Source organism: Schistocerca americana, chromosome 1 (assembly GCF_021461395.2).
Source record: "Schistocerca americana isolate TAMUIC-IGC-003095 chromosome 1, iqSchAmer2.1, whole genome shotgun sequence".
In the NCBI taxonomy this organism is placed as follows: Eukaryota; Metazoa; Arthropoda; class Insecta; order Orthoptera; family Acrididae; genus Schistocerca; species Schistocerca americana.
Genome location: NC_060119.1, coordinates 1,250,364,213 through 1,250,388,564, shown reverse-complemented (window position 1 = coordinate 1,250,388,564; position 24,352 = coordinate 1,250,364,213). Strand labels below are relative to the sequence as shown.

Sequence of the window (24,352 nt, the reverse complement as noted above, 5' to 3'; positions counted from 1 at the left end):
TCACTGGAAGCAGCCACATACATCTGGGAGTACGCGTACGGAGCGATTGAAAGTGGAACGAGTAGATAGAAATTAGTCGTAGGAAAGGCAGATGCCAGCCTGAGATTCATCGGACGAATCGTAGTTCGCCCAAAAAGGAGGCAGCTTATGAACCTTTGTTCGATTCCTGCTCGAATATTGCTTATTAGTATGGGATCCTGACCAGTCAGAATTAATAGAGGAAACGGAGAAGATCCAAAGAAGAACAGCGCATTTCGTCACAAGGTTCGATTAGTAAGCGTGAAAGCGTCACGGACATGCTCAGCCAGCTCCAGTAGCGGATTCTACAAAAGAAGCGTTGTGCATCACGGAGTAATTTACTTTTAAAATGTCGAGGTCGTACCTTCCTACAAGCGTCAGTCAATGTACTGCTTGCCCCTATGGTTATACCGCGGACAGACCGTGACGGTAGAATCAGAGGAATTTGACGTCACACGGAGGCCTACCAACAATCATTTAGCTGCGCAAAATTCGCAATTGGAACGGGAAATGAGGAAAATCACCACTTTAGCCAGTTTAAACAAATAAGTCCTAAATGACACCATAAGTTTCATTTATGCATAATTTTGAACCATTGGAGGAAAGCTTTGATAGTAAACAGATTTCGGTGATTATAACAGGAAACCCTCTTTGGAAACAAATGTTACAGATATCCAACCATACGCATTCTACGTGTTTAATGACCATGTGTCAGCCGGGTGCTAGAAAATTAAACATTTGGAATCACAGATATTTCAGAGGTGCTCTGAACTGTTCTATGACCCAACACAATCCGAAAGTGAAACGGAAGGCGACATGTAGTAGTCGTTGTCTTAAGTCCGAAGACTGGTTTGATGCCGCTCTCATGCTAATCTATCCTGTATTTACTTCTTCACCTCTGCATAAGTCCCACAACCTATATTATTTCGAACTTTCCAACCGTATTCGAGCGTTGGCTTCCCTCTACAATGTTTACCCCCTCCGTTCACATTTCCTTCCTTCCAAACTGACAATTTCTAGATCTCTCAAGATGTGTCATATCACGACCCATCCCATCGTTATTCAGGGTGTGCCATAAATTACTCTTTTCGCCCAGTTCGATTCAGTACCACCTCGTTGGTTACTCCACCTACCCATCTAATCTCTAGCATTCTTCTAGAGCACCACATTTTAAAAGCTTCTGTTGTCTGAAATGCTTATCGTCCATGTTCCACTTTCGTACAAGACTACGCTCCAAACAAATACATTTAGAAAAGAGCTCCTAACTTTTAAATTGATATTGAATGTTAAACTCCTCTTTTTCAGAAACTTTTTTCTTGCTATTGCAAGTCGGCATTTTATGTCCTCTCGACGTCGACCATCATCAAATGGTTCAAATGGCTGTAAGCGCTATGGGACTTAACATCTGAGGTCATCAGTCCCCTAAACTTAGAACTACTTAAACCTAACTAACCTAAGGACATCACACACATCCATGACCGAGGCAGGATTCTAACCTGCGATCGTAGCCCAGAACTACTTAAACCTAACTAACCTAAGGACATCACACACATCCATGCCCGAGACAGGAATCGAACCTGCGACCGTAGCAGCAGCGCTGTTCCGGACTGAAGCACCTAGGACCGCTCGGCTACAACGGCCGGCTTTCTACCATCATCAATTATTTTGTTGCCCAAATAGCAAGACTTTTAGTGTGCCGTTTTCTAATCTGATCCCAACAACATCGCGTGGTTTACTTCGAGGAGCAGACGTAACTAAAAACTATCAGAAGCTACGTAATTGATACAAACTGTTCGAGTGGGCTGCATTGCCTCCCGCTGGTCGAACCATGTACTGATGTTCCTTTGGATCGTAATCGTGAGCCTCTGGGAGTTCATTTTGTCGCTGAAAATAAACTTTCTTTTAAACGACACATCATCCAACTTGCAACTATCTTGAGAAACACACACGTCAGTGAAAGTCCAATAACGAGCAGGAGCTATTAAGTCCAGACCTCCAGAGAGGTAAAACACAGGACATAGAAACTATAACCAGTGAACAGACTAATACCGATCAATAGCAAACGACTGAAAATTTTTTAAAAAAAGCGTCGGATCCAATATTTGGATAATGAAACGACTGAATACGCGGTAAAGTATGTAATTAAAGTTGCAACAGTGTCGGGTTAGAGTTTCAGTAAATATACAAATTCGTGTCGTTCGAATTGTCACAGTCTTGCTTGCCTCACGAGGATGAATAAAGGAGCTCACTCTAGACCAGTGGTTACCAACCCGAGGGGTGATTACCCCCTGTGGGGTAAAATGAAATTTTCTGAGGGGTGAGAACGAAAAGATTCGGAAAATTTAGAAATTTGTGGCAAGGTCTTATGAGACCAAACTGCCGAGGTCATCGGTCCCTAAGCCTACATATTACTTAATGTAACTTCAACTAACTTACGCTAAGGACAACATACACACTCCCATGCCCGGACGAGGGGAGCCGCAAGAAACCGTGACAGTGCGCCTCGGACCACGCGGCTAAACGATTCGGCTCTGTTTCAGACACGAGCCGAAATTATTTTCGAAACATCATTACTATTGTCATAATTTTGTAAGACTCTAATATTGATTGTATAAGTTATCAATAATCACTTTTTCTCAATTAGAAGCATTACTGTGATGGAGGTTATTGGTTCCTCACATCGTCTGCCCACTACACGCATACGTTGTGCTTTGTCCCGAACATCGCTGATGATAAATGTGAGACATATGTGTAACAACTACTAAATATCTAACGAAAATATCTTTTCCAAGTTGTAATAGTACCTGCAGTAGTCCAGAAATTGCTTGATTACTCGCTCCGAAATCCGAAACAGGAAAATGAATTAATGGCAGCACGTCACAGCAGCAAATACTGTACATCAGTGCTACTATAGTGGTGTATACATTATTGTTATTATTACCATACTGTTAGTGGCTGTAGTCAGACAGAAAGCATTAACAGCCGGAAGTCTTCAAATTTCTGCCAGTTCAGAAGCAAAGACTGCAGCAACCAAGTGATATACGAACAGCAGGTATGGTGCACATATTTCAAATTGTTTGACTTTAAATGGGGTTGCAGCGTGCGTGTCAAGCAAGTGCCGCAGTAGAGAGGAGTAATGCAGGGGAAGCGTTTCATAACAGGGGTCTACTCTAGAATTCTTATCTGAGAAGGAGTTGTGAGTAGCACTTGCGATTCACGACCAATTTCTTCGCATTCTTATCTGAGAAGGAGTTGTGAGTAGCACTTGCGATGCACCATGAATTCCTTCGTCATTCATTCTGACACACACACACAAAATATCATTCATCTTTCATCATTTTAAAAATAAGCTTTCCAAGGAAAGTCTTTCACTCTACAGTGTAGTTAGGTGCGAGAGTGGGGGAGGGGCTGGCAACAGCCAGCAGGGGGAATGGGGGGGGGGGGATGCAGCTAATGTCTGATTGCACCCAGAGGTAATGATCTAACAAAGGTTGGGAATTACTGCTCTACACCCTAGAAAGAACAGTGGTCGTCGAAGTGCGATTCGCGGGTCGTATGCGGCCCGAATCAAAATGTGCGTGCAGCCCACTATTGTCAGCCGTTGTTTATAATAATATATTTCTAGCAAGTAACAGCGGAATCTGGACACTTGAACTAAAATTAAGAGCTTCTTAATAGTGTATTTTTCTCGCTCAATAACAAATAAAGCTAATCAGAGAGACATAATAAAATACTACTGGTATTGCTTAGTTGTAATCGACGTTGCTGAATTCGGCCGTGGGCTGAGCCAAGTTCGCCGCTCACTTCAGGGCCAAAGTGATATGCAGCGCGGCCACTGCGGGTTCAGTTGAAGTGAGGGAGTGAATGTTTTGTTGTTTGTCTTACACCGCTGATAACTCATGAGCGTGTTCATCTAGCACCGATCAGCTGCTGCACTACAAATGTCAGAAGGAAGTAATTGGGCTTCGTGAATGCGCATTACAGAGACGGTCATCTTCTGATGTGGTACATGTTTTTACCAAGTAAGATATCAAGTCAAGGCTGTTATCATACAGCGCACGAGTAAAAGAAATACGAAATTCGAAACATTTAGTAAACATTTGCGACCGTGTCTCATACTGCAGTTGCTGTTACTAATTCATATACCTTACTGATTTGTGTAGGTTACCAATTAATAGTGAAATCAGTAGGGTAAGATGTGGTAAACTGGCCAGGACGGGAAAAGTGACCATGGCATGTTTTTTTCCCGTGAACAGCACTGCTGCCTCCCGAAGAATGGTCGGACTGGTTCTAAGTATCTCTCCACTGTTCTCAGAGAGATAGAGGAAGCATATTCCGTTAGTTTTAGTAAAAAGTTTTTTTCATTTTTTTGAGTCATTTGATCTTAGCTAAGTCATTTATCTTATTCTTGTTAACCTCACTTGTATGGAGAGTAATTTTTTATAATGTAGATGTTTAAATAACGTCTTTTGACCTACAAATGTAGATGAGTATTTATTTCAGTTTGATAGTTTCTTCTGTGGATCACTAACGCCGACGTGGCGTCCGGCAGGGAAGAGTGGCCAAGTTGGTCATCCCAATAAGAGTTAGTTACTTAGAAAAACTACGCGTAACACAACAGATAAAACCAACTTCTAAACCCTTTTATATACAAAGCTGTGACCGCCATTCTACCCCTTTGTGACAATTCTGAATTAATTAAGTTATTTAAAACCGTCTCTGTGCTTTGCGACAATTTAGAATTAATTAAGCTGTGTTATGTAAAACCGGCTCTGTTCCATTTGACCCAATACGAAAGTCCGATTGATAACAGTATGCTGCCGCCGCCGCTTGGAAATATTTCAGATATTAGGGCGTGAAGATGCCTAGAAAAAGTGCCTGGAAATCAGAAAAGCAAACGCGATGACGGTGACCACAGTACCCGCTTAGGTACGGGAAAATGGTCACTATGTAAGCTTCCAGAAAAGTGCATTTAGTTCCAATAAATCATTTTCTTTTTCACTTAAAACATTTGTGTGATACCGTATGATATTCAAAATGTGTGTGTGGTAAGCCGTCAATAGCCACGGTTTCGTGAAAATTGAATTTCTCTTTGAGTGGCCACTTTAACCCCACTCCCCCCCCCCCCCCCTTCCTATGTAAATTAAACTAAATACCTTGGAATCACAACTACGAACAACTTAATTGGAAAGAAAACATCGAAAATGTGGTGGGGATGGCAAACGGAAGACTGCGTTTATTGGCAGAACGCTTTTGTCTACACTACGCTTGTCCGTTCTCTTTCGGAGTACTGCTGCGCGGTTCTCACCAAATTTCAATCACCAATTTTCTCCTCCGAATGCGAAAATATTTTGTTGATGCCGACCTACGTAGGCAGAAACGAGCATCATAATAAAATAAGGGAAATCAGAGCTCGCACGGAAAGGTATAGGTGTGCTGTTCGAGAGTAGAATAATAGTGAATTATTATGAAGATGGCTCGATGAACCCTCTGCCAAGCACTTGCGTCTGATTCGCAGAGTATCGATGTAGATGCTGATCTAGGTGTTGCCCTACAGTGACAGTGTTGGCCCTTTAGCAAAAAGTTTGACGACCACTGTTCGCCGGGATGGTTCTTTTGAAGGGCGTGGCCGAGCTCCGATTTCCTACCCCATCCTCGACACAGCTTGAGCTTTTGCTCCGCCTCCAGTGACCAAGATCTCGACAGGACGTTAAACCCTAAGCTTCTTTCCTTCTTTCAAAGCGATGTGCGGGAATATTCTTCTGTCCCCAAATATCACTCCATAAAGACTGTGAAGAAATCAGACTAGTAACATCTACAAAGCGGCATTCGTGTAAGCAATAATTCTTTCCTGCCCTATCCGTGAACTGCACGGAGCACATCACAATGCCCCGTTTTTTAATAAAAAGAAAATGTACTGCCATGTACTACATAGTGATCGCTTGCGTGTGCATGCACACGTATTATTATCGAAGGTAACGTCGAAGGCTTTGGCACCGGGGCAACATAAATTGAGGAGCGCCGGAACAAAAACGGATAAATCCGCATTTGCTGTTAATACAGAAAGTAACAAATAGTGATCTCTAAATGGCTCCACAAGCTATAAAAATAAGAAACACACCATAAAACACTTGCGTTGTGCTGAAAATTATTTTGTGGCAGCATGTATTACTCTCGTATCTCCCCCCTACAGCTCAGACACGTGAATACAGCAAAAGTGGATATATCGAGTTTTGTTACGGCGCTCCTCAATTATTTGCTCTGTCTAAAGCAGGACCTGTTGTTTTCTTGTCTTGTGTGGGTGGTTGCATTACGTCCTTGTTTCCCACGTTTAACTGCGCCTGACACGAATATTTCAATAAACTTACTTCGTTTGAGAATTTTAGCCAGTGAGACCAACGTTTGACAATGGTTACTATGTGCATCGTCAGTTTGTGAAATGTGGAAGCGTCACGTCAGTTAAGAGCCGGTTAATTCCAGGTCCGTTAAATACTTCTCACTTCCAGAACTGACAATTGGCATTGGCTGCCCAGACAATGAGCACTTTATGTAGTCACCAGTCGCATACGGTATATGCGTTTAGCTGAGGCAACGGGCGAGTGCGGTCGACTGGTGTTTGCCTGTTTACATCTGGCAGTGAGTAGAGTAAGGGTGTGCGAAGCGAACTGAATCACTGCAAGCTGTGCCATCAAATACTGGGCGTTAGGACGGATCAGAAAATGGCTTGTACATTGTCTTGGGTATGTATATACTGTTAGAATAATACGAAAAGTTGTGCCTGCTAGTAAAGTGTATTAAATTGTTGAGAAAACACAAAAACTATGTGATGTAGTCATTCCGTTTATGGCCGTTGAATTTGCGGTTGCATTTCGACATTTTGTCATTTTCAAACATGCTATAAGCAGACAAATTACAATAAATATTTCCACCCGCCGTATAATACGTAAAGGCTGTTGTGGATCCAGCACTCATCTAAATGTTGAATTCTGGTACAAGACGTTTTCGTCTGTGGCCTTTATTCGTTCGCATGAAGCGACAGTGATTAAATTAGCTAAATATAAATTTTTAGTCATGTAGGAAATAATGAATATTTCAGATCATATGCTAGACAAAAAAGGAAGAACATGAAAATATGAATTTTGTGAAACTGTAAACTCGACTGCAGAAGCCTGTGTAGAAGATCTTTGTAGCAGTGTTCAATTGACGAAAAGTCTGATTGCGTGATTAAGAAATTTGTAGAAGAGATTCTTCCGAATACGAGTTAAAAATGCATACAATGGCTGGGAACCGAACTATTTTTCTTTCAAAATCGGAAATTAATTTTACCTCAATTACGTACAAATTTAAAAGATTGTAATGTAGAAGAGACTCGTTAAATTACAAAATGTGTTAAAGTAATGCAGTTGAGACGCACTGAATTTGTGCGAAATCAGTTGCATAGTTCACACATACGTAACTCGAGATACCAAACTTAGTGATCATTCACAACCTCCAGCATTAAAAAGAGCAGCAAATTGTGCCGTGTTCAGCGCTGTCGTGTCAACCGCCCCACAAAAGTTGTTTTTTGACAGTGTGCGCGGTTTTAAATGCTGCTACAATATTCATAACATGGTGCAAGGCGGACGGAACGTTGACAAGAGTTTCTTGAGGAATTAAAAAAAACTGCAGATGTTTGTGAGGCGGTAGTAGTATAGCAATATAGATGCAAGAAATAAGCACTTTTTAATTTTTTTTAACGAATTTTTAATGGTTTTGTTTGGCGTACAGAGATAAGAAGTCCTTCGACCTTCTGTATTTGTTTTATTTCCATTTATCGGAAATTAAATCTGAAAACCGAAGTATCGACATTTAATGGAAGTTAATTCAGTGAACACACTTGCTTCATTGCTATTAGTGTTAAAAAATGTCCAATCTATATCTAAGCCCTCTGAAATGAAGAGCAAAGTGTAGGCTTTTTTTTACAGCTCTAACAGTTGCTGCGTGCTTCATTACTTATATATCTGTTGTATTTATTAGATGAGGTGCACCATGTTCTTTATTCTTCAAATTTTATGTGAATTTCTTAAGCTTACAGGCTATCTTTTATGCTACATAGATAAATTAATAATGTTTACGTTAACATCTTTTGCTATACCACGATGTTTTCCCTCAGTGTACTATACACCACGTTGAAGGTGCCTGGAACCATTTTAATTGATAATTATGGAGATACAACAGCACAGAATTTGAGGTCCTCTTAATTTCTGCCACTAACTAGAAATCGTAGTGTAGCTAATAGTCTCTCCTTGCAGCTTACAGCCTCTCGTGACTGTTTTCTTAATCTTGAGAATTGTTTGATGTTCAGCAATGTCAAAATGATTATTTCATCCATTCTTAGGTAATAACAGAAATCGGCTCCCAGCTATTTAAGTAACAGAACGTGGGTTAATTTCTTCTCTTGCTTTATCCACTTCTTTACCCACAGTTTACTCCTTTTTTTATCATGTTACCAGTAAGACAGCCAAGGCAAGCCCTCTTCTGTTTGTGTGTGGAATCTAAACAACAAACTTGCTAGTAACCAGATCACAAACGAACATGCTAGTCGGTATGTCGGGCGGGCAGGACCCCCCCCCCCCCCTACCTATATACACATTTATAGATGTCTCATGCTTTTTTTCTTTGGAAATTACATTTTGCACCTGTACATTTACCGTTTCCCAGAACTCTCGAATCAGATTATTAGTCTTGTAAGGTCACATTTTTTTCACATTCATCAATAAGCCCTGAGCGTGCTAGCTATGTAGTTTTGTTTGTCCAGTGGCAGCATTCACCGTAATGTTAAATTCAATAAGTAAATTGGCAGGCTGTTCTTGGGTGGTGACCATTTACTGCATATCTTCTCCAGCTGTTCTATTACATTGTCCAGGCTCTTCTTGTAGCGTGATCATAAGTTTTTGAATCACGTAGCACAGCTTCCACAACTAGTTTAAGTTAATCAAATTTTTTTATTCAGTAATGGACTTAGCTCCTTTATTTTTTTATTTTTGTCACTTTTTTTTAATGCTGAACGGTGTATACAGTTTTATTATTGCGCCCTAATTTTCTCCTTATTAAAATACAGTATTTTTTCCGGCAAATGTCTTTTCTATATAAGAAAGGTCATTCGGAGCGTTAAGATGACGTTTGGTGTATTAGCTTTAAATTTTGCTGGTGCAAGTTTAGGTAATTAAATTCATTTGCTGTGGCCGAGCTGTTCTAGGCGCTTCAGTCCGGAACCACGCGGCTGCTACGGTCGCAGGTTCGAATCCTGGCTCGGGCATGGATGTGTGTGATATCCTCAGGTTAGTGAGGTGTAAGTAGTTCTGAGTCTAGGGGACTGATGACCTCCGATGAGAAGTCCCATAGTGCTTAGGGCGATTTGAACTATTTTTGAAATTTCATTTCGCCATTCTGCTTATGGTTTGGGTTATATGTCCTGCAGTAACAGCAGCCGGTTTTACAGTTTTGTTACACTAACATATTTTGATCTATTTGATTTTTTTCCCTTCTCCATACGTCAAGGAAAGCTAAAAATGGTATGCCTTATCCCGGAATAAATATTATGAGACGTGGGACAATGTGACGGTTCTTGTATTCAGAGGTGTAACTGTAATTGAGTGCTGATTTTTACTGAGTAATAACCTTATCACTGTGCATGTTGTTACTAAATTCTGAAGAACCTTGAACTATGGCTCTTTGGCTTCATTTGCGCTGAAGTGCTAAACATTGGTCGTTTCATGATACCCATAAACTCTTTGCCGGTCAGGAACGGGGTAATGTATTACAGATTTCTTCGGAAAAAAAAATTAGCAGCCTTATGTCTAAAATATACCTATAAAATTCTTAAGCTTTTGAATTTATTGAAGATTCGGACTGGCTTTGATTTTTATTCCTCTACTAATAACATAATATGCGGCGCCTGAGCGTAGGACCATTCTGGAACCCTTAAGCACCGAAATTATAAACATATATGAAAAAGGAAAGGGGATGAAAAAAATTACGCCCAACGTGGGGCTCGAACCCACGACCCTGAGATTAAGAGTCTCATGCTCTACCGACTGAGCTAGCCGGGCGGTTGCATTATCTAGGTTACTGTTTGTAGTAAATCTACACAGAGGGTCCTTTGTTGGTCTTGGTTCCGTCAATGTTTCGGTGAAAGTATGCTGTGTAGCTGTCAAGTTTGCTTTGTACGCTACGAACTGTAGTAAAGACAGTGCGTAGTGGTTTTCAATGCAAACTCGGTAAATTTGGTATTTTATTTGGCCTCTTTCAAATACCCATTTTGGCACCATCTGGCGGTGCTAGTTGTAACGAACGTGCTACTTGCAAGTCTGCAAGACAATAACGTAGGTGTTTATTCCTAAAACTTAAATCTGTTAAATGACATGTGTTTATCTTGTTTGTTTTATAAGTGCCTTGTGCTTTTCCATGCGAACGAAAGTGTATTTAATATGGACAGTTTAATGAATGGCTAATTTTCATGACCTGCCTTTTTTGTATGTATGCAAGAGCAAGCGATTTCCGAGAAGACCGGTATATGCTAACTTTTTTTTACTTTTCAGATAATGGCTAGCACAGACACGACGGAAACCCCTTCTTCTGACGCGGGGGATGCTCAAGGATTGCGTTAGTAAGTACATTTATTGTTTTATCATCAGAGGTTGTGTCAGTAAGCACTTACCATTCCATTATATTAGGCAGTACTTTTTTCAGGGCAACACAAACATCATACACACAGTTTGTGTTATGAGCGCTAATTACTCGTGCATGGCATGTTGTGCAGCAGTCTTCGTTAAGAGTAAAGATAGGCTGACAGTAACAGTTCTAAAATCAACTCCCCCTCCTTCCTTTCACCTTATTGTTCCCTTTCTCCCTTTGCTATCTGCACTATTTCAGTCACTCCCCCCCCCCCCCCCCCCCCCCCCCCACACACACACACACCATAATTAAAAGTGGGAATCAAAAATTTGAAACAAATTGGTTATGTTACTTTAGCGTCTTTATCATCCTTTTGTAATGATTACAAAGATTAAGTGCTGAATAGTAGGATAGAGTGCAATATTTATTATGTAGTTAGACTTCCAACAAATGTAGTAATGAGTGTCATGAAAATGGTGCTATGAAACAGCAGCTACAATGTCCTTTGGTCAAGGGTGACACATCACAAATGAAACAAATAGCCATGTAGAAACAGGAGAGTGGCAGATCATAGCACACAAACCCTCACCAAATGACACCACAGCACTTGATAAATATTATTATTATTATTATTATTATTATTATTATTATTATTGTAAACACTACACTGCCATGTATGTATAGATCAGTCCATGCCAAATCAAGCAAAGGTTTGGACAACATGGTGTGTGATGTGTATTTGTTTAGTTGTATTTACTCATTGAATACACTAAAAGTACAAAATTTCATATGTTCTTGATGCATAGGAGTTGCTCGTTGTACTAAAACAGCCGTGTCTTTAACATCAGGACCATTGATACTAGGAAGCTGAAACTGATGACACAGTAAAAGTCTTGGTTTAAGCTGTACTTGATAAGGAACACAATGCTGTAACATTTGCTTGATTTTTCTAGAGAGAGAGAGAGTCAAAACTGAGTGCAGAGAGAATGAGAGTTCTGGAGATATAAAATGTAGAAAATTGTGTTACTAAAATCTGTGTTCTTCATTGTGACTGTGGCTTGATGCTTACTGAGAATTGAATTAAATCCTATAGTATGTTCCTGAGGGCTAAGACGAATATTCAGTACGAGTCATTGGCTTTGACCAGTGACATAATATGGGTGTTGTCATGTCACTTTGTGATGTGCGTTTTCACAGTCTGGTTATTAGTTGGCCAACTAATGTGAAAGCAAAAACCATGATTGTTGTGACACTGATTTGTAGGTTAGTCAGAGGTCCGAGTTAGGTTGGAAATCTGGATGTGAGTGGTGAAGCCAACAAAATGCAAAAGTAAAACATACGGTTGTAGTGACAGGCTGATCTGTAGCTTAGCTGGTTTGAAAAAAATCATCATTGATAATTACGTTGTAATCGCTACGGCATTTACGTGTATGTCCTGTATTTCCTTTGTCACTGGCCAAACCTGGTGAGTAGTGTAGAATATTCCTCTTTATCCGTACCTCATAAGTAATAAAAGCTTGTATAGAAACAACTGCTTAGGTGCGACTTTAATGAATGTTGTTCGCATTTTTATAATTTTGAGCAGTCATTTTGTGATAAAGAGGAGGGGAGGAGAAAGAAGCTGCATGAAGCACTAACTTAAGTTTAAGACTTATGGTTCATCCTTTCTTAGGATACATTCAACTACCACGTTTTAGATTTCAGGATTTAGATGATTAAAAAGTACAGTGAAGTGGAGATCACTTTTTTTGAATGGCTTGCAGTCATGGTACGCCACACGGTGTAATTTCAACCTGGAATTTAGACATTTGGAATCATTGTTTTCTGTATGATTTTTTAATTGTTCTGAATTGGGGTTATAACCTTACTTCATTTTGTTAGTGTTTATTTGTTGCACATAATTCAAAATGGATGCCAGTAATGGTTTATTGAATGAAACTGTAGTTGTCAAGACTTCATTTTCAAATGGCCTTTGTAAGTGTTGTCTAGCAGCAAGCCTCATAATGGGGCACCGCAAGTCCATTGCAAATGCATCTACTTTTTGCCATTCTGCACCAATATCATCATCTTATTAAGTGTGTGTTGAGAATTCTTTTTCAGCTGCCATCACAAAAGAACAACCTATTTTCAATGTCAGATAACTCGATCTTTGATATTGAGATCAGCTATGACTGGAAAAGCATTTAGTGCAACTACATAATCTTCCTAGCTCTGGAAAATCCAGGATATAAAAACAATAATATTATGAAAAGTAGAGTGCTACTCACCACATAGGTGGCACAATGAAAAGATTGGTAAATGATAAGCTTCTGGACAAGAGCCCGTATTTGGAAATAGAAATTCAGACATTAAGAGTTTTATTTTATCCTCATTGTAATACACTACAAAAGGATGCAATGAGACTTCACTGGTGTTAAATCCAGTCTAGTCGACAAGTATGGGGTCTCTAGGAAACCTGAGTTCTCAGACCACTGGACAACATTAAACCAAATCTTATTGAGAGTTTTATTACAAGAAAGTAAATGACAATACTTAACTTTTGACAGTTACACAGATGTGTCTCAAGCAAAGGGTGACATGCAAAATAAGTGATGTTATTCAGTATAAACAACTCCCAAGTCCATGTTGCATAGATGGTACAAGCAAAGTAAATAGTGTTGAAGGTTTTTTTCACATGTTGTTATTTCTACAGCTTCTTTAATTGTAGAGCCCCTGTACGTGGGAGCCTGGGACAAAAGTTTTGTTTCTCTAACAGTATTTTATGTTTGTGAGGCTTTGCTCAGCAACTGCGGATTTCTCCAGCTACCTTCAACCATGACCATAAACCATCCAGCGATGTGTGGAAGCGAGCTCTTGATGCAGAGAAGAGCTGTTGACATTCAGTGCAATATTTACGCGATGATGGGAATGGTGGCACCACCAGAAGAGACATTGACACTATCTGCAACAGCATGACATAACAACCAACCAATCAGAAGCCGTCCTTGAGCTATATAAGGCCACCACAGCAGCGATTTTGACAGTCAGTTGCTCCCGACGATGATGCTGGTGGAAATCGTCGAAAGCGTCAGGTTTTACCGTGTATTTACGCCGCAAGAAGTCCGAGAATATTTTATACAACCATTGTGAAAGACTTTAATCTTCTTCTGATAGGTTCTTTTAGGAGCAAGGAAAAACCACAGAACTACTCTGGTAATTTTTCATTACCTTGTTGCAATTACTTATCAAAAGAACTTATTGGTTCTTATCATGAAAGAGACAGATAATATGCACCAGATCTGATGGTAAATGTAAACATACTGTTTTATAAGACTTGGTAAAGAAATGTGATTTGTGAACATGTACTTCAACTTTTAATATTTTAGCAGTAGTAGTACAGATAACAAGTTGTGACACAAATCTTACTGGTTTAACTTACAAGGAGACCAAATGGCAATTGGATTTTTGTAATTTTTTGTATGTATTGTATATGAAGTTCAGAACTCAAATATCAGTGACACAAAGCAACCAGATGCAACTCCAAAAAATACTCAATAAAACCAACCAAAGTTTCGCGGGCAGCCTTAATTCACTAAAGTTTGGACAACTTTTAGGTGGGCTGCATGGCTCAGTCAGTAGCATTCAAAATTAGTTATCATTAGTACAAGTTTCATGGTGGTCATTTTTTTCATTTGTTTTGTTCAGTTTGAATACCTATGTCATTTAAGTATATAAGTCATCAAATATACGATAATTATCATTTTTATGAAAAATGCATGTCCTCTTATTTGTATTGCACAGCTACTCCCAAAAGTCAGCATACTGTAACTCTTCATAAAGTGAACAAGTAAAGGCAACTACCATCAACTAATAGTAACAGGACATACTGTAAATTTTGTAGAAGTGCTGTTGACTGCCTTCACACTTGGGCATTATAGTATCATGTTTCCCCTCAACTAATGTCCATTTTTCATGAAAAATAATTAATTAGCATATATTTGATGAATTTTGTATTTAAATGGTGTAGGTATTTGAACTGATGAAAAAAAAAATGATTACAATGATACCTGAATCAGTGAACCAGTAGTATTACCAGTCTCAAACACAACTGGCTGAGCATTGCGGCTCGTCGCAACTTCGTCCCAACTTTAGTGACTTAAGCCTGCTTGGAAAATTTAAAAGTCAATTTTCTCAAGAATTTTGTAGTTACACCGAACTGGTTTAGTGGATTATGTACCAAACAAACCTTAGTGAACCCTGCAGTGCTTTGCAGTTGCTAAATATGAGTAGTGTTCAATAAGTAATATATTCTTTTTTCTGAAAGCAAGTTAATTTTATTCAGGATTCTAATAAATCATATTATTTCCCACTCTGTTGGCTACTGGCTATAAAACCTTATGTTTCAACATAATCTCTGTTTAATGTGGCCGCCTTATACCACCTTACTGGGACATCCTGTATGCTTGCATGGTACCACTCTAATGGTCAGTGTTGGAGTCAGTGTCTTGCTGCATCAACAACCTCCCCACCCACATACTACTAACCTGTGGACTGCATCCTTCATTGGGCCAAGTGGACGGAAGTCAGATGAAGCGAGGTCCGGGCTGTAGAGTGGATGAGGAAGTACAGTCCAGTGAAGTTTTGTGATCTTCTCTCGGGTGCACAGACTTGAGTCAGACCTTGTGTTATCACGGAGAAGGAGAAGGTAATTTGCATTTTTATCGCAATAAAGAAACTGAAGTCATTTCTTTAAATTTCCTAGGGGTACCACAATACACTTAAGATTCTACCCTTGCACCATGAGGGAGGACTTCAAACAGAATGACCTCTTCAGAGTCGCAGAAGACTGTTGTCGTGGCTGTACCTGCTTAGGGTGCAGCTTTGAACATTTTCTTCAGTGGAGAGATGGTGTAGTGCCACTTAAAGGATTGCCGTTTTGTTTCCGGTTCAAAGCGATGTTTCATTGCCTGTGACGATGTTTGACCAAAAATTGTCACGATCAGCCTTGTAACATGCAAGCAATTGTGCGCAGATGGTCCTCTGTAACTCATAATGGTCTTCTGTTAGGCAACAAGGATCCCAGTGGACACGCACTTCTGGGTACCCCAGCTGGTGGAAGTGTATGTCAGCACTGATGAGAGAAAAGTCCAGTTGTGCAGCGAGAAGTTTGATTATAATTCGTTGATCATTTCAAGTGTCCACACAATCCAGCATTGCAGGATTCACAGCTGTGTGGGGTTGACTGGCACACGGGAGATCGAACAGGTTTGCACAACCTCGTTGCAATGACAGATGCCTCAACGAACAACACACCGTGCTTTTGTTCATTGCCGGGTCTCCGTAGACATCCTGCAAGCACCTGTGAATATCTGCGATGCTCTGATTTTTTGCCAAAAGAAACTCGGTGACAATTCTCAGGTGCTATTTTGATGGCTAAGTACAGCTCCACCACTTATTGAAGCTTCGTGAAACTAGAGAGTCTGAAGCAAGAACATTCCACCTTGTCCCACAATAAATTCCACATTTTTTTTCAATCAAAATTGGCTGGAAAAAATGTGTTGTTTTACTTCTTATATGCCCCTTGTATGTATGGGAATTGGATAGACTTCCTTCTGGCCCCTCTGTCCATCCCTCTTCCACCTCCCCCCTCCCCATCTTTCCACTTTCCTCCTCCTCCTCCCCCTCCACCCCCACTCGCTGTCTATCACCTCCTCCACATACCCTTGCTGGCCACCAACACCTCCAGGTCCCCCTTCCCTGTATATCACCACCTCGCTCATCTCTCTTTGACCTTACATTTATTGTTATTGCAAATTCAGATTTTGTAATAGTATTCTAATAACAAGCCAATGAGTCATAAACACAACTTTCTTGTTTTTTATGAAAACCAACTGTGAAGAAGAAAACGAAACAGCACATTGCTTTGTATACATTTTGTTTAAAATATATATGATGGGGGAGAGAATATTTGGGAGAACCAATTTGACTAATTGCTCTGTTATCATAGTTAAAACTGACTGCAAGAAAAGAAAAGAAAGAGAAGAAGAAGAAAATGAACTGCACGTTTTTGTAGCTGACTATAGCACAGGATTTTCTTTCTCAGTTAGTTTTAACCAAAAAAAAAAGTGTGTCGATTTCTGTCTGAACATTCTTTAGAATATCATGCAAAAATTGGAAGTTTATTGGTAAAGAACTTTGAGATTTTTCATGTACGTCTATGTCCACATGGCTACCCTGCAAATTGTACTGACCGAGGTGGACTGGACTGGATTCGTATGCGGGAGGATGAAAGTTCAAATTCGCATGTGGCCATCCTGATGTAGGTTTTTTGTGATTTCCCCTAAATTGCTTCAGGCCAAAGGCAGGATGGATCCTTTGAAAGGGCATGGTCGATTTCCTTCCCTAATCTGATGGGACCGATGACTTCGCTGTTTGGTCCCCTCCCCCAAATCAACCAACCAACCTACCGTGCGAATCAAACTTAAGCCCTGGCAGAGAAGTCCTGAACCACCTTCACAAAAATTATCTGTTATTCCACTCTCAAACAGTGCATGGAAAAAAAAACCTGTATCTTTCTGCGTGAGTTCTGATTTCCCTTATTTTATTACGATGATAGTTTTTCCGTATGTAGGTCGTCGTCAACAAAATATTTTCACATTCGGAGGAGAATGTTGGTGTTAAAATTTTGTTAGAAGGTCTTGCAAGAAAGGCAAGAAATGCCTTTGTTTTAATTATGTCCACCTCAAATCCTATATCATGTCCGTATACTCTCTCCCCTATTTCTGGATGATACAAAACGTGCTGCCCTTCTTTGAACTTTTTTGATGTACTCCGTTAACCCTCTCTGGTTAGGATCCACACTGCTCAGCAGTACTCAAAGTACTCCAGAAGAGTATGGGCAAGCATATTGTAGGCAGTCCTTTCAGTAAATCTGTTGTATCTTCTGAGTGTTCTGCCAGTAAAACAGTCTTTAGTTCTCCTTCCCAACAACATTTGCTGTGTGTATTTTCCCATTAAAGTTGTTCGTGATTGTAATTGCTAGCTATGTAGTAGAATTTACAGCCCTTGGGCTTGATTGATTTGTCGTGTAACCAAAGTTTAATGGATTCGTTTTAGCACTCATGTGGATGCTTCACACTTTCCCTTATTTTGGGTCAATTGCCAATTTTTGCACCATAGTGGTATTGTTTCTAAATCATTTTCCAATTTGTTTTAATCTTCTGATGACTTTACTAGATGATAAATGACAGCATCATCTGCAAACAGCCTAAGATGGCTGCTCAGATTGTCTCCCAAATCGTTTATATAGATAAGGAACAGCAAAGGCCCTTTAACGCTACCTTGTAGAATGCCAGAAATCGCTTCTGTTTTACTCGATGACTTTCCATCAATTGCTACAAACTGTGTCATCTTTGATAGTAAATCGTGAATCCAGTTACATAACTGAGATGATATTTCATAAGCATGCAATTTAATTACAAGCCACTTGTGAGGTACAGTGTCAAAAGCCTTCTGGAAATCCAGAAATACCTAATCAATTTGAAATCCATTGTCCATAGCACTCAACACTTCGTGTGAGTAAAGAGCTAGTTGTGTTTCACAAGAAAGATGTTTTCTAAATCTGTGTTGATTTCGAGGTAATTGATAATGTTCAAACACAACATACATTCCAAAATCCTGCTGCACATCGATGTCAATGATATGGGCCTTTAATTTAGAGGATCACTCCTGTTTGCTTTCTTAAATGTTGGTGTTACATTGTCAACTTTCCTGCCTTTGGGGACGGATCTTTTGTCGAGTGAACAGTTGTTACATGATTGTTAAGTATGGAGCTATTGCGTCAGCATACTCTGGAAGGAACCTAATTCATATACAGTCTGGATTGATAGACTCGCTTTTATTAAGAGATTTAAGTTTTTTCACTACTCTGAGGATATTTACTTCTAAGTTACTCAAGACACTTGTCGTTGTATAAAGTACTACAGATTACAAAAATCAGATTGCCGTGTGGTCTCCTTGTTAGCCCATATTTAGTGAAAACTGGTAATAACGATACAAAAATTTAAGTTGTGAACTGCACTAAAACCAAATAAATGGTCAACCATTGAAATTACTCTGGATCTTTGCGAAAGGCAAAGGTCCCGAGTTCGAGTCTCGGTCGGGCACACAGTTTTAATCTGCCAGGAAGTTTCATATCAGCGCACACTCCACTGCAGAGTGAAAATCTCATTCTGGAAACTCTGGATCTTGTCTAAAACAGTACTATATAAAATGTATTATGTTTTTCCACAAATTGTTGGCAACACACACACACACACACACACACACACACACACACACACACACACACATTACTCAAGAGCTTACGGTATTTATCTGACTGACATCTTTATTCCACCTTAACTGTATTTTGTTTTGCTGCCCATCATTGCTCTGTGTTTGTATCTGTTGGTGCTCCTTAACAATTATTTTGCAGTGCAGGGAGAAGTTCTTTGTTGTTAAACATATAATTAGCAATATTTTTTAAATCTTGTCATAACAAGTTGTGTACATTTTTTCGTGTTTAATGCTACTTTATTTTTCACAGCAATGGTTCTCCAGCATTATTTGCAAGAATGCCAGCAGAAATTGACGCAGTGTATTATAGCATGTCTCACAAGAAAAGAGGGCTTGCGGTGATTTTCAATCATGAAAATTTTGATATTCAAAGTTTGAAGGCACGTGCAGGAACCAAAGTAGACCGTAACAACCTCAGCGAGTCTCTCTCGAAACTTGGATTTGAGGTCAAAGTATATGATGATCTCACATACAAGTCTGTGAAAGAAATTGTTGAAGAAGGTGAGTTGAAATTGAATTTGTAAGATTGTGAATAATTAAGATTTTATGTTTTTGACATTGGTTGGTTCTCAGAAAAATGGTATCTTAAAATCTATCCCATTTATTTCAGCAGTAAAAGAAAATAGACGAGAACCCATTTCTTTACTAGCAGAATGAATTGTCTTACAAAGAAACATACAAAATAAATTAATTTTATTTATCTTACTGCTCCATGTTGTAGAGCTTTCTCATATTTCATTTATTTTGTGGCTGTCGGACTTAAGTATGGGAGCTATACAGAGAGAACATGCTTCTCTACTAAATGAACTGAAAGCTGATGGAGGCTCTGTAATTGTGCAGGGTGTGTGCAGTTGAGTGATATGGGACCCCTGATACGTCTAGGTATGGCCCCTGACAGGTGACACACAGGTGACACATATGTAAGCATCCTGTCTGATCACCAGCATCCATTAATGTCCATTGTGCATTCTGATGGACTTGGCAATTCCAACAGGACAACGTGTCACTCTGCATGTTCAGAATTTCTACAGAGTGGCTCCAGGAACATTCTTCAGAGTTTAAACACTTCCGCTGGCCATGAAACTCCCCTGACATGAACATTATTGAGCATATCTGGGAACCTTGGAATGTGCTGGTCAGAAGAGATCTACACACCCTCGTACTCTTAGGGATTTATGGACAGCTTTACAGGATTCTGGGTGTCAGTTTCCTCCAGCACTACTTCAGTCAATTTCATGCTACGTCATTTTGCGGCACTTTTGCATGTTCACGGAGGCCCTACATGATATTAGGCAGGTGTACCAGCTTTTTTTTTTCTTATGTGTAATTCTAAGTTGCATTCTTCTGGAAGAATAGGACACTCTGGCAGTCTGTTGATGGCCCCACAAGTATAATCTGTAACTACTGTGTACGTGGTACAATGCAAGGGTATATCTACCTACATCTACATGTATACTCCGCAAGCCACCCAACGGTGTGTGGCGGAGGGCACTTTACGTGCCACTGTCATTACCTCCCTTTTCTGTTCTGATATACTGTGTTGTCTTCATTTTCTCAAGTGGTATTAAACACTGGAAAGTTTTCCCAGATGTTCATTGTGTTCTTGCCAGGTGAGGTTGATGTCATTAAAAAGCAAGAAGGTTCACATCACCTACAGCATCCAATCACCCAGTTTCTGAGACTACGTATTATATACTATTTATTTTTATCTTGTTTATTGTGAAACACTTTGGTCTTTCGAACAATAAATTTGCCCTGTGAATTACTTGAGTAGCATCTTTTGTGCTAGATAATAAGTCAGTATCATCTGTGTTCTGTATGGTCCAAGCTCTCTAAAATCATGTGTAAATTGTTCTTCCATACATGTAGTGATTGCTTTTTCACCACCGGGCCAGCCCAGTCCAGGCACACAGCATTATCCGTGAGGCACTGCTATGGCTGCTGGCAGGCATGCGGCAGCAGGTGCAAGGCTCTGCTGTGGCAATCAGTGTGTTGGGCAATCAGTGTGTTGGGCAAGCACTGTAATGACAATCTACGCACACCCCAAGGGGTCTGCCGCCCTTTGGCAGGTTCGTGCTCGCCTACCAGGTGGCCCCAACCTTTTTGAAGCATCTTTTCCCACCCGTGCTGCATGTCTATCCTCTTGCTCTTCTTTTTCCCCTCACTTGGGGAACATGTCCAGGTGTTTTTGGAAATGTATTGTGCATTTTTGGTAGTCGGAATCAGAATACTCTCCACTGTTTCTCGTTCCTTTTTTCTTTGTTCACTTTCTCCTATCCTTCGTCCACTTTGATCGTTTGAGGTTCCTCTTTTCCTGTTTCCTCCCTGTGCGCTCCTGATGACCGGCTGACGTGTCTGATACACAACAGGTGACTGGGTAATGTGTAATTCCCAGCCCCATGTTGATAGGCAGGGTTTGCATGTACCCCTTGGTACAGGCCAGGCCCAAGGAGGGGGTGATTGCCTGAGCTGTTACCTTACCAATTTGCCATTTGGTCTCTGTGTCAGTCTGGAACCGCGCTGCTGCTATGGTCAGAGGTTCAAATCCTGCCTCGGGCATGGATGTGTGTGATGTCCTTAGGTTGGTTAGGTTTAAGTAGTTCTAAGTCTAGGGGACTGATGACCTCAGATGTTAAGTCCCATAGTGCTTAGAGCCATTTGAACCATTTGCACCTTAACACAGGAGCACCTACGTTCCTTTAGACTCCTTGCACATGCATTCCCATTTGGACTTATCCTTCTGCACTACCCAGCTTGCCCATCGTCTTGTAGGCCAACCTCCGACAGCTCTTTCGGACAAAGCTCCATTCCACAATTTCTGGCCTGACAGTAGCAGACGATGTCATCATGGACGCTACCGCTATCTCCATCTCCAACACCTTTGACCGTCATTTTGCGGAGATTTTGAGCTTCTCCCACTATCATAAATGAGCGGAGGAGGCTCGTGCAATACTCTTCTCATAATCATGAGTGCTATAATGCTGCCTGTACTATGAAGGAGCTAGATCGTGCTCTAACTTCATTTCGATCCTCCACCCAGGGGCCAGACAATGTTCACATTCAGATTTTGCAGCTCCTTTCTCTTGCGGGCAAGCACTTTCTGCTTCATACATACAACCGCATCTGGGCAGAGGGTGTTTTTCCAAGATGCTGGCGTGAAGCCACTGTCATACCCATACCTAAGCCCAGTAAGAACAAACAACTCCCTTCTAGCTGCCACCCCATTTCTCTCACCAGCCGTGTTTGCAAGGTGATGGAACATATGATTCATGCCTGGCAGGTATGGTGACTCTATAGTCTCAAAACTTACTAACCATTGCACAGTGTGGATTTTGAGTGTGCTGTTCTGCAGTTGACCATCTCGTGACTTTGTCCTCCTATGTCATGAGTGGTTTTCTGTGAAAATTCCAGACTGGCCGTGTTTTTCGATTTGGAGAAAGCCTACGACACCTGCTGGAGGACTAGTATCCTCTGTACTCTCTACATGTGGGACTTCTACAGCCACCTGCCCCATTTCCTTCAGGAATTTTTAAAACTCCGAGTTTTTTTGGTACGTGTGGGTTCTGTCGTGTTCAACACCTTTATCCACGAAAACAGTGTGCCTCAGGGTTCTGTCCTCAGCATTGTCCTCTCCTATTGCCATTAACCCACCAGGCCCCTACCCAGCCTCTCTGCTCAGGTGGGGCAACTGCCACTTACTATACAGTGCCAGCTTGTCATGGTGAGGGAGGCATGCAAGTTCCTCGCAGCTCTAGCTCCACTCGCACACCTTACTGTTGCTCATCCGCCTCTGGAGCACCTTTTTTCCAACTGCCCAGAAGCCACGATGCCTTTTTGTATCCACATGCAGCATGTCCTGGAGTCACTCAGTGTGAAGCCATCCAACTCCAAATCCAGGGTTTTAACCGTCTGCTGCCCTCGTTACTGTAATGACCCGGGAGTGATTGTAGGTTTGGTGCGGTACAGGAGAGACTGCACTCCTGCTTGCATTTTTAATGCAATATTTTGTGACATTTTATCTGAGCATCACAACTATGTATATGTTTTTACGGATGAGTCTAAGCAGGGGTCTCCAGTGGTTGCTCTGTCGTTTACCCGGATCATGTCCTCAAGGTCTTCCACGCAGAATTATATGCAATATTGCGGGCACTGGAACAGATGAGAAACTTTCACAGTGTTACGTTTCTCATCTGTTCAGATTCTCTGAGCCCCGTTTATACTCTCTCAACATTTGTACCCAGCAGATAAAGTAACCCAGAATACCCAGGATGTCCTCCTCCAACTACGACAACTGGGGAAGGAAATGTCTTTCTGCTGGTTACCTAGGCACATTGAAATTACGACGAATGAAAGGGCAGATCGAGCAGCCAAGGAGGCGTCTCATGATCCTCATATATTTCGGAGTGCTATCCCCCTGCATGTTCTCACCTCGCTGTTGAGGTACAAAGTGATGTGGCGATGGGAACACGAGTGGCTGGAAGTGAACGACAACAAGCTCTGTGTTGGACTATGGAAGCATAGTTTACTCTTCTGCTCGGCTGTCTATTCTTCGTCGTCTCGACTCTATCCACCACTGTGGATTACGTTTAGTGTCTGGAGCTTTTTTTCACCGGCCCTGTGGAAAGCCTTTATGCTGAGACTGCTGAACCTCCGCTGTCCAATCGGCGAGCAGTCCTTCTGAGTCGTTATGCTAGCCATCTGCCTTCCATGCCTGCTAATCCAGCCCATGACATTTTTTTCGACGCCTCCTTTGATGTAGGGTATGCAGGCCGCCCCTCCTCCCTACTACCACCGGGAGTCCGCTTTCGTCAACTGCTCCATTCTCTTTCCTTCCGCTTTCCTAAAACCTTCTTGACAACTTGGGGCACAGCACCACCTTGGCTCCGTCCCCAGACCTGCCTGCTCCGGGACCTTTGTCAATTTCCCAAGGATGGTACCCCTTCACTTGTTTATCGTCGGGCATTTGCTGCTCTGTGTGCACAAATGAAGGGAGCCACATTTATTTACACTGATGGCTCGAAAACATCGTTAGGTGTAGGGAGTGCCTATATTGTTGGCGACACCCCAAATCAATTTCGGCTTCCCGACCAGTGTTCGGTTTATACTGCGGAGCTTTACGCAGTTCTCCAGGCTGTCCACTACACTCGCCACCATCAGCGGATACAGTATGTTATCTGTTCAGATTCTCTCAGCTCTCTCTCCTCAGTCTCCAAGCTCTTTACCCTGTCCACCTTCTGGTCCACTGGATTCAGGACTGTCTGTGCTTGCTCCACCTGGGGGGCGTCTCGGTGGCGTTCCTCTGGCTCCCGGGACACGTTGGCATCTGTGGAAATGAGGCGGCCGATATAGCAGGGAAGGCTGA

General features: G+C 41.2%; 1 protein-coding gene and 1 non-coding gene across 5 annotated transcripts in view; one reads left to right on the top strand and one right to left on the bottom strand.

Moving 5' to 3' along the window:
- Positions 1-24,352, top strand: part of LOC124620074 (caspase-1-like) — a 90,759-nt gene that overhangs the window by 7,499 nt on the left and 58,908 nt on the right. Inside the window, exons 1-3 of one of the 4 annotated variants that reach the window (XM_047146765.1) lie at positions 10,190-10,382; positions 10,599-10,666; positions 19,241-19,491. In XM_047146765.1, coding sequence (XP_047002721.1) covers positions 10,602-10,666; positions 19,241-19,491 — 316 coding nt within the window. In that variant the 5' untranslated portion in view covers positions 10,190-10,382; positions 10,599-10,601. Of the gene's footprint in view, positions 1-10,189; positions 10,383-10,431; positions 10,479-10,598; positions 10,667-19,240; positions 19,492-24,352 lie in introns of those variants that run through there. The other 3 variants (XM_047146744.1, XM_047146759.1, XM_047146753.1) reach the window with 3 other exon arrangements.
- Trnak-cuu lies at positions 10,037-10,109 on the bottom strand. Its single transcript has one exon. It is a non-coding gene; the product is annotated as a tRNA-Lys (tRNA).